This window comes from Sparus aurata, chromosome 18 (assembly GCF_900880675.1).
Source record: "Sparus aurata chromosome 18, fSpaAur1.1, whole genome shotgun sequence".
Classification (NCBI taxonomy): domain Eukaryota; kingdom Metazoa; phylum Chordata; class Actinopteri; order Spariformes; family Sparidae; genus Sparus; species Sparus aurata.
In genome coordinates this window covers 15,618,844-15,637,651 of record NC_044204.1, presented here as the reverse complement: position 1 = coordinate 15,637,651, position 18,808 = coordinate 15,618,844, and the positions used below count along the sequence as shown (strand labels likewise).

General features: G+C 39.7%; 1 protein-coding gene across 3 annotated transcripts in view; it reads right to left on the bottom strand.

Annotated features, from left to right (window-relative positions):
- The window catches only part of LOC115568557 (misshapen-like kinase 1), an 80,502-nt gene extending 64,434 nt beyond the window's left edge, over positions 1-16,068 (bottom strand). For 2 of the 3 annotated variants that reach the window (XM_030395917.1, XM_030395919.1), the window contains exons 1-3: positions 15,884-16,067; positions 14,569-14,634; positions 3,260-3,316 (exon numbers count right to left, since the gene is read on the bottom strand). In XM_030395917.1, coding sequence (XP_030251777.1) covers positions 3,260-3,316; positions 14,569-14,634; positions 15,884-15,940 — 180 coding nt within the window. In that variant the 5' untranslated portion in view covers positions 15,941-16,067. Of the gene's footprint in view, positions 1-3,259; positions 3,317-14,568; positions 14,635-15,883 lie in introns of all 3 variants that reach the window. The other variant, XM_030395918.1, reaches the window with a different exon arrangement.
- Positions 16,069-18,808: the final 2,740 nt, after the last annotated feature.

Genomic DNA, 18,808 nt, shown 5'->3' with positions numbered 1-18,808 from the left:
CTGAAAGGTGAAAAGTTAAAGGCAGAAAGAGCTTAAAATGGCTGCAGACATGCTGCAGCAGGAGCAGAAACAAAGACCAAAATGTCCCCATAAGGAATGAATGGGAAAATGCCTCCCAAACTCCTGCGATTTTTGGGAAAACTTTAATAGTTATCACCAAAACATGCTACATGTGAGTAACAGGAGACATTGCTGAACGCACTCATGTCATTTATATTTCTGTAGAGTGCATAATGAGGGCACAGGAGTGAGAGACAAAACATGTACCATCTGCGATCCTCCAGAAATTTGGGCTCAAATTTAACATTGCGGCTTATGGAGAAGATTCAGGAGTGCTTGTTGCTCTTGGGCTTCTAAATCCAAAACTGTAAGTCCCAGAGCTGAAATGAGACCATCAGCTGACACCCAACAAGATTTCCTACATTTATATGCCTATATTGTCTATGTCAAGTACAAGATGTGGGATCCAAATCAAGCTGAAGCAAAAAAAAATCCAGTTTTCGGAGCTGCTACACACACTGGGGTGCGGCAGTTGATGATGTCACGCACTCTAGCTGACGCAATACACACCCATTATAAACACAGAAGACGGGCTAAAAATCATTAAAACTAAAACTGCGACCATTTCAAAACCGTACAAGATTTTTAAAAACTGAATACAAGGTCAATGGTTCAAGTTTTGTGATTCATTTAAAGTTTGAATGGTGTCTCTCGCTCAACGTATGAGGAACAAGGACAGGTTGAAAGTCGATGAGTTTTGAAGAGGATTTGAAGATTTTCCCATTTGCGTCAATGTTAAATTTTTTTTTGAAAAAGCTGAATTTCTGAAAAAGTTGAAAAGTTGAAAAGCTGAAAAATTGCAAAGCTGAAAGAGCTTACATTTTAATAGTTGAATGGGTTCAATAGCTGAAGGTATGCTGAAGTTATAGCAGAATGAAATTTGAAAAAATCCCCATAAGGATGAATGGGAAAAATTTTGTATTAAAAGCTAAATATTACCATAATAGTTAGAAAAGCCAAAAGTAATAGCAGTAATGTCCTTAAAAAGCTGAACATTTTGATGTTTGAATGGTTTCAATCGCTCAAAATTTGAAGGAGAAGAAGCGTGCCGAGAAACGTACGGAATCAGGAATAATAAACGAGAAGAACAATAGCGTGAATGCCTTATTGTGGGTGATTACACAATACATCACAATTTTCATTGACATTGAAAAACTAGTAAAATCATGATGATTGCAGCATTTCTTCTGGTCTCTGCAAAACAATTATGTTTTATTAGATCTTGAGAACAAGCTTTGTATGCCAGAGCATCTCTGTAGCACTACAACATTTCATTTAAACACTGTTTAGTGACACATTTTAACTTTATAAAATAAGAGCACCTCTAGCAGTTTGGATATTGCACTTAGTCATATTGCAATTTTGTTCGTTTTTGCGATTAATTGTGCAACCCTATTATACATACAGTACAGTATAAATAACTGTAAGGCTAACAACACTACTGAATTTGAAAGATGAAAAGACAAAGAAAATACTTTTTCATTCTCAAATTTAGTAACAGTTTGAGTTCTATTAATATTTGATATCACCTAAACCATCCAAGAGTGAGGTTTTAAATTTCTAAAACTAAAACAGAACTTCATTATCAAGGAGATTCAGCTGGAATCTATAAAAGAAAAAAGGAAAAAAACTATGACTGTGTCAATACAGAAATATGACGACACTGAGATAACTAGGGAAAAAAAGACCATTTCACGTTATTTAATTCTAATTAGATTTTTGCTTTATCCTTGTCTGTGCTTTGGGGGAGTTAAGAAAGGCTGTCAAATGTACTCTAAAAGTTCCATCACTTCAAGAACTTGCACGAGTGGAGAGATAAGAGAAAGGGGAAAAGACAAAAGGAAGGCAAACTGCATAAATGACTCATTAAGTACAATTTTTTTCACAAACAACTGTGATATTGTTTCATTTGTCTCTAAGGCAAATTGTTTAAAAGAAACCCCTCTCTGAAATTATTTCAGAATAAGTCACTTAAAAGAAAAAAAAAACTGCAACACAATGGCAAGACAACCAGAGAGGAAGGTCTCAAACACGTCTGTAAGCATTGTGCCTTCAGACAAACTAACTAATTAAACTGATTCCTGTGTGGATCATGACAGTTGTGTTTTTGCCTCTTTTCATCTGATTTTTATGCCTCTGTTGATTCCCATCTCCAAGTTTTTCTGGTTGCTGGCAACAGTTCAGGTTCTGTCTTTAGCTTTAACTTAAACTGATATGTTAAATGCTTCAACATACTGCAGTACTGAGCCAGTTTACTGGAAGTTCACTGGCATCTTGCCTATTATGTTATAATCCTTTAGTGGAGTCACTTCTTTAAACTTCTCACACCATAACTTTCAAAACAATAAGACATCTGCCTCCATGGAAATTTAAATTAACAAATGTGTTCTTTTTCAGTGCTTCTATTTTCCACAAAGGGAAGATGGACAGTCCATCGCGACCAAGGGCAGATCTATACCAGTACTAAAAAAAGAAGTACTATAACAATGTACTGTTGCACTTACATTAAGTTTGGAAAGGTCAGAATTGTTACAGCAGAGGCTCTAGTCCCTCATTCCAAAAACACTGGATCCTACATTTCCCACAACGCAACTCAATAGTGTGTTTGATTGGACCCCCTCCTGTGGCATTCGAATGAAGCGGGAACGCTCCTGAATGCCCGCTTCTTTCAAACGCCACAAATCCAGTTCATAATTCAGGCATCATCAGGGTTATATTTTTCAGACTTGGAACGCTCCCTCCACAGCCACGTAAGACATTATATATCCATTATTTCCAAACGAGTTATACTCATGACGAGTAAACTGAACTTTCTGTGTAAAATCAGTGTGATGCCAATCGAGAGACATTTACACTATTTTTTCCTTGTGTCAGACACTTTGAGCAATCATGGAGAAACCCTTATGAATGTTAAAGAAGCCCATGGGAAGTGCCCAGGATGTGAGTACATTTCCTCTGACATGGAATAAAACCAGGTCAGCTAACTATACTCTCATTTAGGCAATCATGTGCGTAAGTAAAGTTTCATGTATAATTTGCATTGGCATCATGTTTACCAGATAGTTTTGGCAATGTCATGACAAATTACACTTGATGTTTTACGTTTAATATTCAAATTCATTCACAAAAGATAAACGAATGAAGAAGAAGGAAGACACGGAGGGAAGAGAGGGAGAGAAACAAATGTAAGGCACTTTACCTCTGTAACTTCCATGACTTTGATAGCTGCCAGTTGGCCTGTCTTGACATGACGACCCTGGAAAAAAAAAGGAAGAAAAATTGAAGATCTCAACAGACTAAAAAACAGTGTACTGAAGACTGTGACTGGAGTTATGATTCTAACGACTCCAAATCTCACAAGTTCTCACATAGAACTTTACCAAAACAGAAAAACAAAACAAAACAAAACCTAAACTCTGACCTGTGACTCTCCACTGAAGCTTGGATGAACTGGCTTACACAACTAGAACTACTGCCTCGCAGTTGTATGCCTCTAAGTTGCTGTTCCTGAGCTACCGCACTGAATAATGGCCAGTACACTTCATATTCAGAATATTCTGATGTGTGAAGTTGACCTTTGACCTTTGGATATAAAATGTCATCACTGTATCTGTTAATCGTATGAATTGTTGACTAATCGTCAAGTGTGTTTTCTGAGGTCAATTCATCCTTGAGTCCAAGTGGATGCTTTATGCTAAATTTGAAAAAATGTCCTCAATGCATTTCTCAGATATTGCATTCACAAGAATGCAATGGACATACGTATTGACGTACGGATCACTGAGAACCTTCATCAATATTGTTTACATACAACTTTTTACCAGAGAAGGATTGTTCTGTGCACAATTTTGTTTGGTAAGTGTTAAAATCTCAACTATGATCAACCCAACCACTGTAATGTGTGTATGTCACTCACACACACATATTATAAAATCTCTTTTGAGCAAATACTTGGATTGTGATATCATTTTCAATACCGGACACAACATAATTTCATTTTCTCTTGAGAGGCACAGTCAGAGAGAACAAGACAGGAGACAATGTGCGGGAGAGAAAGGGAGAGAGAGGGGGAGGCAGCAGAGAGAGGCCAAGCTGTAAAGTGCAGTCAGGTGAAAAGGAGAAAATTGAAAACCTTGTCATGAGTCAGAAAGCTGACAAGATACTAGAGTAGCGACTCTATAAGCCTTTAAGCTGTGATGTATGACAGGGCTCCGAGGCTGTGTCTGTGTATGAAATAGACCAGAGGGCATGACAAATCCCACTATACTCAATCAGTCAGCTAATATTCAGGTACAGACAGACAAAGAGAATCACAGAAAAACTGAGAGACGAAGATGGATGGAGAGCTTGAAAATAAACACTACATTTTTAATACTTCTTAGTGCTGTATAGAAGACGTTTCATCTCCCATCCAAAAGGCTTCTGCAATTCTAACTAACTGGAGGAAAGTTGCAGGCTTTTAAACCCTGTGTAGGAGTGTCCTTACAGAGTTGTTAAGGACGTGTGAACTCGGAGTTTCAGGGCTGTTAGGGCCACTTTGTGCCCATAGGTTTAGAGTTCTGATGACCCCCAGCTTGTGCTCCAGTGGCAGATGATAGGTGGATGATGCTTGCCTGTTTATGTTCTATTTTCCTGCGGCTAAATCTTAGAAACACTCCCATCCCTTTCAAAGAAATGTTTACTCTTAGGATCAATTTCGCCATGATGTATTAGGCCACGGATAATAGCGTAGTGTTGTACACTGTGTTTCTTAATAAAGTCATTACAACATCATAGAAGTCTAGAAGTCTCCAAGAAATAAACTCAAAAACATCAATCAGTCCTCAGTGTGAGGATAAGCTACTGGAGACAAGCTACTTCAATTTCTTTTGACACATTTCTAAACCCACATTAAATCAGTTATAATCAATACCATTCACTGTCAGTGGGAACTGTGTCCATACCTTCTGCATGTGAAGGGCTCAAGTTAGCAATAACATCAAAATTTACACCAGCTGGTAAGACTGTTAAATAAAGCATATAAATGCTAGTTAGCATTCATATGTCATATGCAACATTCAGTTACACTTTCAATATAAAGCTTGCTGACTTAACAGTTTACACATAATAACATGGTATTACTTTCTGAATGTTTTAATTGTCAAACAATTGTGGCTTAAGCATCATACATTAGTACATAACTCTCGTGAAATATCACAAGTGACATATCGTTTACATACATTAACCTCTGTATGTACCATGACTTCAAAACAAATCACTCTTGACTTTTAGTCACAAACAGGATATGTCCATCTCTCTCTCTGGAGGTAAACCCCAGTGTATGACCCATCCAACCACTTTTCTGGCTCTTCATGCTACTGCACTCGAGGGACTCTTCAAGAATCTTCGTCAAATCGTAGAAGCATTGGGCCACTGACCAGGTTGCTGTATTTGCACATTGGGAGTGAAAACAGGCTGGGTGTATTTTGTTTCATTCTGATTAAGGATGTGTTTAAATGTTTTAGGCCTACAATTTAAGGGTTAAAAATCTCATAAAAAAACAAGTGGATTGAAGGTTAGTGAAAATGTTGCTGAACCACTAACAATGAAACAGACTTATTGTCAGATAACAACCTAGCTGACATTCTTCTCATACATATTATGCTTCTATATTGGATATAAGATGCCCTCTGTCAGGCTTACTGGCCCCTATTTATTCTGTAGTAGAGGTAGAGGACATTGTCTCCATAATTGCAAAGAATTGTGGCATACTAACAGCCAGTGGCCTGAATGTGATGAATAAGGAAATGGCCTTCCCATCCCCTCAGACTCAATGCTGTCTGCTGCCTCTGCTGCCAACACAACTTACAAATGTAAAATGTTCTACTTGCAGCTGGACTACTTATTAACAATATGCTGCTCTGACACACACACACATGCACGCGCGCACACACACACACACGCACGCACGCACGCACACACACACGCACGCACACACACACACACACACAGGGCTCTGCCCTCTACCAGAAAATTAATTAGAGAAAGCTTGTGCAATTTTTGAAATTAAAGTCAAATGAATAAAACACACACATATTCGTGCACACACACACCCACACACACACAAACACACACGTGCACATTATGACTCTGTGAAGTGCTAGGTATCAAACAAATAAATCTTGATACAAATGCCTTCTCCATTTCTGTCCGTTGCTTGTCAACTGAGACACACACACATTCACACACAGTGGCACAATAAGGGAACGCTACAAATACTGTCAGTGAAAAGGTTGCTATAATATATTCATACATATGCTAATTAGACACGAGAGACGTTTACAATGCAGAGAGCAACGGGGACAAATGAGAGAAACACTTTCACTGTATCGCTCGGCTGATCTCCAACTTTCTGTCTCACCCCCCTCTCTCTGCGATGTCCTTCCTGTATGTTTCTCCGTCTCTCTCCCAGCTCCCTCTCCTGTGTCTTTCTATATGTTTCATACAGTCTGTGACTTACATATGTGTACTTTGTGCTTGGATGGACAGCATCACTAATCAGCTCTCCTATCTAAAATTCATAGGATTAGTGCTATTTAAAGGCCTCATGTCTGTATCTGTTTGTGTGTATGTGTGTGAGAGCATGTGTTTTGCTGGAGACACAACCCATTTTTTCCCATTCCATTCACATGGCCTTCTCTGGCTGGCACTACAGGGTCGGGTCAACAGGGCTTGATTAATTCAACATTATACTGAGCAGAATGCTGCTAAAAGCTCAATGAAATATCATTCTGTCATACTGTCATAAAAAAAGAACAGAGAAGATGAAGTGGGTCCCACTGTGTTTGTGTGTGTGCGTGTGTGTCCTGTCAGCCAACAAAGATTAAATTACCAGTATGACCCATCGAGCAACCACCTTGTTTTGTTTTCTTAATCAATAAGCAATTTCAATCACTTACTTCAGGCGATTTGAATTTAAAAATATAAAAAAATAAAAACCAGAACAGTTTTAACAAGTATTAAAAGAGTAATCTGTAGAATGTGGCCAGAATTCAAAGGTCACTCCAAAAACATAGGGGTTAACTGACAACAGCTGCTCTTTGCAAGCTAAGCTTAGCTGAAGCTAGACAGTGTTAGCTTATTAGCTCAGTAAGCCAAGGAGCCAGTGGCCCTAGCGTTTGCCTGGATTGGGATCTTAGGGGGAGTCACCATGGGCAACAGGGTGCTGCCAAACCAGATTTGGCAACCTGACTGAACATGGCTGGACACCGACTGAATTTATCCTCCTAGACTGCTGGAGCTCAGTTTGAAAACAGAGGTTACAGTATGGAGGTGATTTATAGAAGCACAGACCAAGACTACAACTGCAGGGCAGACAAGACACGGTGGGTTGGTAAATGTTTACTCTAGTACATAACTCTTGAACACAACATGTAATGTCAACTGCTGTTTCTACACACACTGCTAATTATGTTAGGTCATTTTTTAAATGATTTAAACTAATACTTCCGTCTCTATCTTACAAAATGCTCATTTACAACAAGATTTTATAGATAGTATGATTCACTAAATGGCATAGCAAATCATATTTTTCTTGTAGTTAGCAGGACTTTATCGCTGGTTTACCTTTTATTACAGTTTTGATGTTTAGAATGTAAGTAAGGGGGCCAGTAACCTCTGTGGATATTCTAACTAGTGGACTTCCCCCATATGCTTACTGCTCTGTGACACACACGGGTAATCAGCACAAAGCTCTGAGCCTCATGGGGGGCAACTTTCCTCTTCTCTCTCTAGTTTTCATATGTCTCTCTGCCTTTTCCTTCCTCCCCTCCTCTCCGCCTCTCACCTCACCTTCCTTCCTTTTTAGCCTCTCTCGCTTTCCTCTCTCTCCATTTTGGTTTTCCTGTGTCTCTTTTTCACCATCTTTTCCTTCTCACCTCTAACAAGCACACACACAGCGACTCTACACTATGTTGGAGGTTGTTTCCTGCCTCTCTTCTCTTTTCTCTCAGCTCAAACTCCCCCACATCATTGCCTCGCACCAGGGCTGGACTGGGACAAAAAAATCGGCCCTGGCATTTTTGGCTTAGACCGGCCCCTCATAATTAGCGGAGCACAACCGAAAAAAAAACCCCATAACTTTTTGCCTTTAGGCTTATTAGAAATTTACAGTTTATCATTACTTTAGAAGTCTATCAAAAAACCATTGTGGAAAGCAAATAAGTAAATTTACTCAACACATAGTTCTACCTCCTTAGATATATTCTATTTCAAGCATAATGTCAACAACATCCTAAGTCTCAGAAGTTTAGCATCTATTGTTAACTCCACCACCTCTCTCTGCTCTGTGTAGTTCAATTGATTCTTTTATCCTTTTTATTGAAATCATCTCTAATATGTATTTTCTGAATTGCCCTGATATAGCAGCTCAATTCTAATTCTTCAGGTTAAAAGGTGCTCCCTCCTTTAAAAAGCTAGAACATTGTTATATCAGGCTAAAGACAGGGCTGCTTTATGAACTGATGATTTTTTTTTTTTACACTTATTTTAGTAATGTTTAAATTACAAAGCTTTTACTTCTCATTTAGCAGTTTTAAAATCTGTTTTTTAAAACATGTTTAACCACAGCATAGAGGGTTGCTACACATTCAAACTACTATGCAGCCTTTCAACACACCTTTAACCTAAATATCTAAAATGCTATGATGGAGCCTAAAATGGACACTTGCTGCTCATCCAACACTTCTCAGCATTGACTGTTTGCTGTTTTATCAGAATAAGGTGCCGTGGCTGCCAGATTTTGGGAAGTATGCAACACCCATTAGTATTGATACTAATCAATCGCCACTGCTCATCATTCTCATGAAATTAGAGTTCTCAACGGGCCTGAAAATTACAACCTGCACGCAACTTCTCCGCACCCAATTTATTTCTCTTTGGTTGCTCCATGTTGTCACTCCTCGCGCTTAACACTTGGAAACTAGCAGAAGTTACAGGAGACAGCGCAGGGAGGGGTGGGGCCGCTGTCGTACTACATCCATCCTCAGTCCACTATCTATATTGAAGATGGACCAATGGGCCGCCCCCTCTAAACTGTGCACTTAGAAAAAAAAAAGAAGAGGAGGGCTGAGAGATTTCATTGGTCGCGGTCGATAAAAATGATTTATAACATACTTTTTTGATTAAATTATGACAGCCCGGCCCAAAAATGTGCGTCGGCCCACCGGGCATTGCCCGGTACGCCAGATGGCCAGTCCATGCCTGCCTCGCACTGGAACAAAGACTTTTTTTTCAAAATAAGATATTACGCAATTTAATCTTTCAAATAATAGTGAAATAGTGGAATACTTTACACAATTGAGCAGTCCTGCTCTTAATATGAAGAAGGAAATGATTATATTTTAACACAGAAACCCTCTAGTTAATAGTTTGGGCGAGTGTTTTTCAAAATACAACCTTGCTGAAGCAGATGCAGACTGGTTTGTGCAATAGTCAGTCAAAGGATTGGGTTTGGTGTAACTTGGGCATTCTTAAAACTCTTGTCAGCAGACCAGCTAAGATGAGTAAGATAAGAATAATGTTTTATGGGTCACAAGAAAGGGAAGTGACGCTACTGAAACCAGAAAGATTTGAGGAAGCCTACATGATTCACTTTGGGAATTATATTACAGTCAGCTTTTTAATGGCTGTACATCATTTCAACATGGTGTCACTGAGGTTAATGGAGTAAGTCAACTATGGAAGCAGTGTTACAAAGCAAATTTGACAAGCTTTAATCTTTCACAAAAACTTGACTAAAATGTTTAAATGTTAAAGGTAATTTAATACCTTGTGTAAGGTATTTCATCTTATTTTTTCAATGCATGCTCTAAAACTGATTTAACTTGCATGCAAGTTAACAACAGTCTATTATCTGAAACAAACAGTTAATTTAATTCAGTCACTGTCCTGAAACTAGTCACTAATTTAGGCTTTTACTCTGTATTGCATCAGCAGTGATCATAGCGTTTATCTTAAGTGGAGTTTGACATTTTCATGTTGTAACACACACACTCGCACACACACACACACACACACACAGATTACTCTACAGCAGTGGCTTGCAGGGAAGGGAAGTTCCTTTTGCAAACAGGGAAACGCCCTGTGTGTGTATGTGTGTGTATGTGTGTATGATGATGAGGAGCATGCACAGTGTGTACTGGTGATCCAGTACCAAGAATGTCTTACTAAGCAGCTTAATACTTTATGTTTATTTGATGCCTGATAGTTTAACAGGCAAAATTACTATTAGTGTTATCTTTTGTTCTGTTTCAAAACAATCCACTTGTTGCTGTTCAGTTCGAAAAAAAACATCTGAACGTGAATTATTTGATATGTACAAATATTACTACAACCACTAATACAATGATTCATGATGAAACAAATAAGCCAAGACATTTTTGTTCTTTGCTCAATTTTCCTAAAAGAAGACTCTTAGAATTTCAGGGAGGGAATTCTTTATCCTGCGACAACAACACTGCTGCAGGCATGGTACCACCATGTGACCACTACTGCACATAATACATCCTTTAATACAAATGTGCAAGTGTGTGTGCTCTTTATCAGCTTGACACAAGTGATTTTGTTCTTGTTGTGTACATGCTTGGAACAAAAAAAGAAAGCAGCTAATGTAAAGTGAAATTAATGCTGTAACTGATGATGAAGGAAAAGCCAAAGACAAACATTTAAGAGATGAGAAGAGAGGTCAAATTGTGTTGACGTAGAGGAAGGGCTGCACAATTATTCCACACTTTAAAATTCATACCGAAATCTAAAAAGCTGCAGTTTTATGATCAAGGTAAAATGTGTGACAGAACAGCATTAAAGTGAAGTACTGTAATGCTGCATGGATGCCTCCAAATCTTTTTGTTTGGTACAGACTCAAAGAAATGTCACATCATCATGATTTGTAAAATCTGAATTGTAAAATCTGTATAAAGTGGACAATAGTGGAACTGTTCAGGGAAAAGGGTAACTGTTGAAGCCAGACAACCTTATTTGTTTGGTGCAGGAACCTTTCTGGGAACTTTTTGAAGGACTAAGACGCTTTAACTTGTTCATACTCAGTGCAGTTTTAGTCATTGTCATTCTGTCATATCACTGCTTTACAGTAAACCAAAACTGATATGGGTGGAGTTTTTGCAGTGCTAAATGTCATGCTCCGGTCAAACACATGTTTCATTACTGATACTTAAGCACAAAAATGACCTGAAAAAAAATCTCAAGCTATCATATCCTCTCTACATGGCTTTCGTTTCAGGTGTTTCAAATGTTTTCACAACTGCACTTCTCCTTTCCATCACCTACTCAAACAGCACTTATACAACAGGGATGGCTATGTGTTGTCTTGTTTCGTGCAAGACTAATGTCTCAATCTACATGGTGGCTTTTCAGCCTGTTATCGCTCTAATCTCTTTAATTATCACAGTTCTTCAGATGTGGTGGACATGCAAACACAAGTTATCTGAAGATTCTTTGAGTTTCTCAGTAGTTCCTGACCTTTCAGTTTGCAGGGACATTTGTTTAAAAGGCCTGATTGTGTTCTCCACTGCCCTCTTGTCTCCATATGACTCTCCATCTCTAATTGCTGTCTTTCATGGTAAGTCAGAAAAACAGTGTCTGCTGACCATGAGGTTGTTCCACTGAGTTAAGATTAAAATGAGGCTAATGGGGTTCACCCCCCTCCAATGACAGTGGGTTTGATTGACATGATATCAGACTACTAACTAACTGCCAATTAGTGGGTCATAAATCAGACCACATTGCTGAGCAACATGAGTCATGGTAAAATTCAGCAATCAAAGCAATCAGCCCCTGAGGCTAGACACAGGTTAGCTGCAAGGCTTCAATTTAGAGCAGAACTAATTGGCAACATAAGTTGAACTATAAACCATTTCAACAAACAACAGACAGTATGCAGTGCAGTCTGGTCTAAAACAGGGACTACAACAAACTGCACATTACTGTGCACATGTAAACACTGTTGTGGTGACTCCTGCTCAATCTGCCTCCTCAACTTCTTCATTCTCTTTCTTTAAGTCTAAATGTCTTAGGTGCCTATGAATTTCTAGATTGGTTGTTAATAAATGCTTTGACCTGCTGCCTGCTTACCATTTCCTTACTTGATTTGAGCAACCTTACCTAACCCGTTCTGTTGCAAACAGCAAGACTGTGTATCGACTTTAGACCTTACTTTTCACAGAGCAAGCCATTTCTATGTTTTAGCATTTGGGTCATGCATTCTATTGCCTTCTAAAAACACATGAATAAATACAAACACATTTCAATCATGATTAAGTCAGGTCTAGAGTAATCTGTCGATCAATTTAATGATTAACTGATTAATTGGTTGGGCTATAAAATGGTGAAAAATGCTGGTCAGTGTTTCCCACAGCCTGAGATGACAAATGTCTTATTTGTCCATTACCCAAAGGGCACAGTTGCCCCTCAGCTCGAGGGATTCTATAGAAATAAATTTGACTTGACTTGGTTATTACCTCTCTAACAAAAAAAACTTTCAACCGGAGTACATTGGACAACATTTACCAAAATATCAGTGGGTTTTCACAGTTGTTAACTATTTGATTAATCACTGCAGCTCTAGATTGTCTTAAATTGTGATAGTGACACACCATGGGGACTGTAACTAACTTTCCCCTGTTCTGTTCTGTCATTTTCTAACTTGCAGTCCTTAATTTACATATCAGCAACACAAAGTTTTAAGCTTAAATTCAAGATTCTGCTGTTAGATTTTCCCTTCATGTTACATTCCACAAAATGCAAAGTAATGCAAAGGCAACACGTATATAAATAAACAGAAGAAAGCCAGGATGCTTTGTCAGCATCTCCTGCACTCAGTCCACAACCAAGTGTTTTCTTAAATGGCCATGTGTTTGAGTGCGTAGCATTGTTCTATAGGGCCAATTCCTGTTCTGGTTTCCCATGATGGGATTCACACACACACACACACAAACACACACACACACACACACACACACACACACACACACACAAACACTTTGTGAAAGTTTCTGTGTGTTAACACGAGGAAGCAGGTCTGCACAGTCCACACTTAAGTCCAACTGAAAGCCTGTTAATGCAACATGAGTATTACAACCAGCATGTCAATACACACAAATGGCCAAGAAACAAAAGAGACGATTAGAATATTAAGCAGAGAAGGCCACTGAAGTTGTCAAAGGTGACATAACCAGCACTTATAGTTAGCTGCCTGTAAGTTTATTTTATGTGGCATACACTTTAACTGCTTAAAATGGGGCCAGGGAGTATTAGAGAAGGAGGTGTATTTTCATACCTGTCCTGTCATTCATGGGTTTACAAAATGAAAATGCTATGAGTTATAACACCTTTCTAAATTGTGTTGACAAAGAAAAAACATCAAAATCACTCCTCTAATCCACCCACAATACGACTGCTCACCATTCATCCATATTTGGAGGCTTTCCTTGTAAAAATTGTGATGTTCTAACCCTGTGTAAAAGCTCCCTGTGTGAAGACAAACACAGCCTTATTATCCTGTGCATCTCTTGCAATATTCCTCTTACATAAATCATTTTGGATTATCTATTTGTCTTTTCTTTGCCATGTGGCAGGCAGAGTTGCGCTCAGGCAATTGGCACTACTTCACATCTCAAAAAAAAGTTGGGCAGCCCAACAGCAATGAAGTCTTAAATTCTGGTGATAATACAAACAAACAATTGTAATCTACTGACCCCTCATAAAGGCGAGGAACCCTCAGTTGCACATCCACCCAGGAGGCCATCTTTTGATGCTCAAAACTGAAACTGTTCCACATACGTATATTAACACACAACACAGTTTGTGGTATTGCAGGGCCATGAGAACATGACTTGCACAGAGGGAACAGCCAGCTGCACAGACCTAAATAAGACTAAACACCTCCTGTAACCGCAAACCACCAGTTCACATATACACAAACAGATATTGTGATAAGGAAGTGAGCCCCACCCAGGCCCTTTAAAAGATGCTGCAGATGCTATTGATGCTGGTGTGTGTGTGTGACTCAGTATGTTATTTGTAAGAGCTCTACAGGATATTTCAGTTAGCTGAGAATTTCTTCTTTTGCTTACGAAGTAACTGGAAGTAGCTATAGTAAGGTTTACCAGAAGTGACACATCAGACACTTTTTTACGGTTTTATCCCCTGGTGTTTTTGTTTTTATGATCTTTTCATCTCCTGCTTTTTTTTCTTCTTTAGAGCACTTTGTACACTTATTAAGAACAGTGCTTTATAAATACAGTTTATTATATTATTAAAACAGGCAACTTTTATGATCTAACTTACTGCCATGTAAACAAGGTTTAAATGGAGACATGACAAAATACTGTACATGTGCTTGCATAAGTTTCACAGTTTACAGCAGTGTTTCTGTTCTGCCATGCACTCAACAAACATGTACTGATATGCAAAGAAAAGGTAAAGATGGACAGAAATCATGGGAGCACTGACCTTGTACACCTGACCGTAGGTTCCATTGCCAACTACCTCCACCAACTCAAAGATACCTGCTGGGTCCTAGAAAAAAAGACAACATGGTCAAAGAAAAGAAAAGAAAAGATGATAGGGGATAGGAGCGATGTTGGGCAACAAGTAGAACAGCTGAGCCAAATAAAGAGAACAGAGCTGGGCAGTACAGGTGAACAGTGCACTAATTGAGGCTGCACAATATGGTCAAGAAATTACATTTTAAGGTTAATCTGACAGATACGGCACTTTGATCGCAATATGATTCAAGATAAGCGTCACAATCTTAACTTTCTTGATGCGTGGGGTCTGTACAAAACCAGCATGTTTTCTAACATCTGGAGAGCAAGATTTGTCGGCCAGGACATCTCTGAAGCACTGCAGTACAACCTCTTCCAATTTAGATTTTGCACATAACCAAAAACTCAGTTTTGAGTAACTGCGCAGGCCTAGCACTCGCAATATAGAAAATGGAGTAAGCATTTCAGCAAATTCAAAGAAAAACTATGATAGAGAGCTTTGAAGCACGCAATATACTTGGTACTATAGGCGAATGGAGGAGAACAATGAGGTGTTTTGCTGGGATGGGGACTGAGGAAGTGGGGCTGCAATTGTTGATTGCATTGTGTCCTACAAGGAATGAAAATACAACTTGAAAAACATTGAAAATGTGCTTTTTTCACTGAGTATACGAATACTATTCACTACAGAGGAATGAAATGCCATTTGATGTGTTCAATGTAAACATTCTGGAGTCACACAAGGACATTTCCATTTTAGAAGTACTGCAAAAATATTCATCAGTGAATATTTGATGAAAGAAATGTTCATAAAGTGGCATACCACCACTACACACTAGGTACGAGTGTGAGAATCATGTGAATTGGGTTAAAACAACATAAATAAATGTGTTTCTCTCTATTTTTCTGTCAGTAACTGCACCAAGCTGAACTCAGCGGGCTTTCACTTGTTGCATGTCAACTTTTCAGCTGCTCGGCCAGAGGAGAGTCCTGTGTGTAAACACCGCAGCCTGTAAACTTACACCGAACAGGACACGGCGCAGACGCGCAGCATAACGTTACAGGGTGTAAAGCCTTTAACACGTTACACAGAAAAGTTAGGACGCGAGGAGACGTTTTTCTCTGACAGCACACACAGTCGGCGAGAGGCGACCGTTAGACGACTAAGAAAAAAGTTGAAACTACCGTTAGGTTTCAAACAACACCCACCACATCCCTCCAGTGTTGACTCAAACACTTCATTAAAAAACAAAAAGGCAAGACAACACTGTTGTACTCACTCTCAAAGCAGCGAGGTCTATGCTGTCCAAACTTCGAGTGGTGTTTTCTCTCGACATTGCTGCCAATAAGTTTGTCAGCGGGTTGCTGCCTGTGGACAAGACATGGACGGTCAGCGGTTTCCCCTCTACAAACTAACGGGCTCCCCTCCTGTCGGGTCCATTCTGAACTTTAGCTAGCTGCGTCAAGAGCGTCGGCAGTTAAACACACCGCATCCGGACAACCCCTTTCAGAATAAGCCTTAAGAATGCGAAAAACAAGTGACTTTATGGGCAAGACCTGATTTTTTGAGAGATTTGCTGTTTATTTCATTTCGTTTGAAGATAATTAGAGCAGCATTATCAGAATTAATAAAAAATAATCCACGAGAACAAGTTTAACTGAATGTTTATCCACTTAAATCGAAATCCATCACACTTGGGGGTTTGGGGATGCGCCTCACTTGTGAAAGTTTCACTTCCTTTTTCACTCCGCGTTGATTTATTTCTCTCTCTAATATTATTTTTCTTATGTCACACTTATGCCATCCGTACTTCATTGTGAAATTAGCATCATGTAATTTCTGCCTGCGTTAAATCTGTTTCACTTGACGCTGGTTTTACGTTACTTTTCTTCTCTTCCTTTTATTCAGTAAACCCCGGGAAACGAGGAGGAAGATTTGCTTTAGCCTACTGACCCATTTTCCACTATCTGCGTCCATTTTGAGCCGAATGAGAAGGCAAAATGTGTTTCAGGAAAGCAAATGTAAAGTAAGTGATACAGTAAGTATGTGAGTGTCTACATTTGACCGGTCTACATATTAGGCGCACTTATCAATACTTTTCATCCCATTAGGGGGCAAGGCTAGCCTGGCTTTCTGCTAATAATATTTGACCTTATCCTTGAACGTATTCAACATTTAAATTGGAAGTAGTTTTAATCTGTTGTCGAGCATTTTCACAGCATAGGCCTACATTTTGACTGTGATATCGTAGCACTAGCAATAATTTCAAGAATTCACTGCATGTGTCATCAAGTGATGGCCATCCTGGTTCTTCTTTATTATAAAGGCCTTTCCTGGTTAAAAACTAAAACAAAGAGAGACCATGTGTAAAATCCTGTCGCAATGTATTCACAGCAAAATTAATGACTGGAATTGATATTTTTTGCCTGGATGCACAGAAAATCTGAGAACCAGAAAGTGAATTGTCTTGAAATGTAGAAAAAGTTTACTTTGATATGAAGAAATAGGACATGTTGTTCTTGATATCCCATCTCTTTGTGGGTTAATGTCCCGGTGCAACTTGTTAGCTAAGTGTGGCAAGACATCTCCAAACTTCATGCAGGTGGACACAGGGTATGGAGCCAGAACGGTGACTTTAAAATTTGACATCCAAAAAAAAAATTGGCATTGAAAACAAAACCAGTACTGAAAAAAGAAACATTGTCATTGAAACATTTGTATTGAAAACAGTCGTATTGGCATTGAAACAAGTATTGGCACTGAAAAAGAAACTAATTCAAATAATTCAAATGCGAAAATCTTATCATTTTATTTTATTGGGACTTTTTTGTATTTTTCAATGGCTATCTTCAGATTTTTTCTTCATGTCACTTTTTTTTCAGTGACATATTTTTTTTACAATGTCAGTTTTTTTTCAGTGTCACTGATTTCAGTTTCAACTTTCTGTCACTGTTTTGGCGTCGAAAGGGAGGGGCCTGAGGGGAGGGGCAAGTAGAGCGTGGTTTGCATATCATTTGAGAAGGTAATGGACTTTTCTTCAAGCTCTCTCCTGATGTGCCCAAGTCTCTGTGTATCTGGTTCTGTCCAGGAGCTCCCGAGCTCCGGTCTCTATATGCATATGGAGTGTGGTAGTAGTATCGGGGCGCCGAGCACAGAGCATTAGCCCCAGTTAGCACAACAGTAGAACAGCCTGTTGTCCCGAGCCGGGGCTGCAGGGCCGACAGCAGTGCTCTGGTCTGCTCCCCGAGCTCTGTGCCACCATACCGCTACCGGAGACTGGAACTCCTGAGCTCTGGTCTCTATATGCGTATGGAGTGCGGTAGTAGTACGGAGCTAACGAGCATTAGCCCCAGCTGTGTCGCTCCGAGCCGGGGCTGCCTCGCCGACAGCAGCGCTTCGTCTGCTCCCCGAGCTCTGTGCCACCGCACCGCTGCACACACATACAGAGACCGGACAATAAAAGAGAGTGCTTGGAGAAAAGTCAGTCAGTTATGAAAATATGTGTCTGTTACTTGATTACAGCCGTCTGTTGTACTTTACTATGAACCACAGTAGCACAATCACAGCTGACTTTAACCGCATACTGACTTGTTGAGTGTATCCGCTTCGACTCAAAGAAGTCATTGTAGGAATAGTGATATTATTCACGTGAACTTAGTTTATAGGGGAGCTCCGGTCTCCGGTAGCGGTATGGTGGCACAGAGCTCGGGGAGCAGACCAGAGCGCTGCAGTCGGCGCTGCAGCCCCGGCTCGGAGCGACAGGCTGTTCTACTGTGGTGCTAACTGGGGCTAATGCTCCGTGCTTGGCGCCCCGGTACTACTACCACACTCCATACGCATATAGGAGCGGGGCTCGGGAGCTCCGGGACAGAACCAGATACACAGAGACTTGGACACATCAGGAGAGAGCTTGAAGAAAAGTCTGCGAGGTAGTTGGACTCTGTGTTGCCCAGAGACGGCCGGCCCCACCTTCCCGCAGGCTGCTGCCATTACCTTCTCAAATGATATGCAAACCACGCTCTACTTGCCCCTCCCTTCAGGCCCCTCCCTCTCGACGCAAAAACAGTGACAGAACGTTGAAACTGAAAATCAGTGACACTGAAAAAAAACTGACATTGTAAAAAAAATCTGTCACTAAAAAAAGGTGACATGAAGCAAAAATATGAAGATTGTCATTGAAAATACAAAAAAATCCCAATAAAAT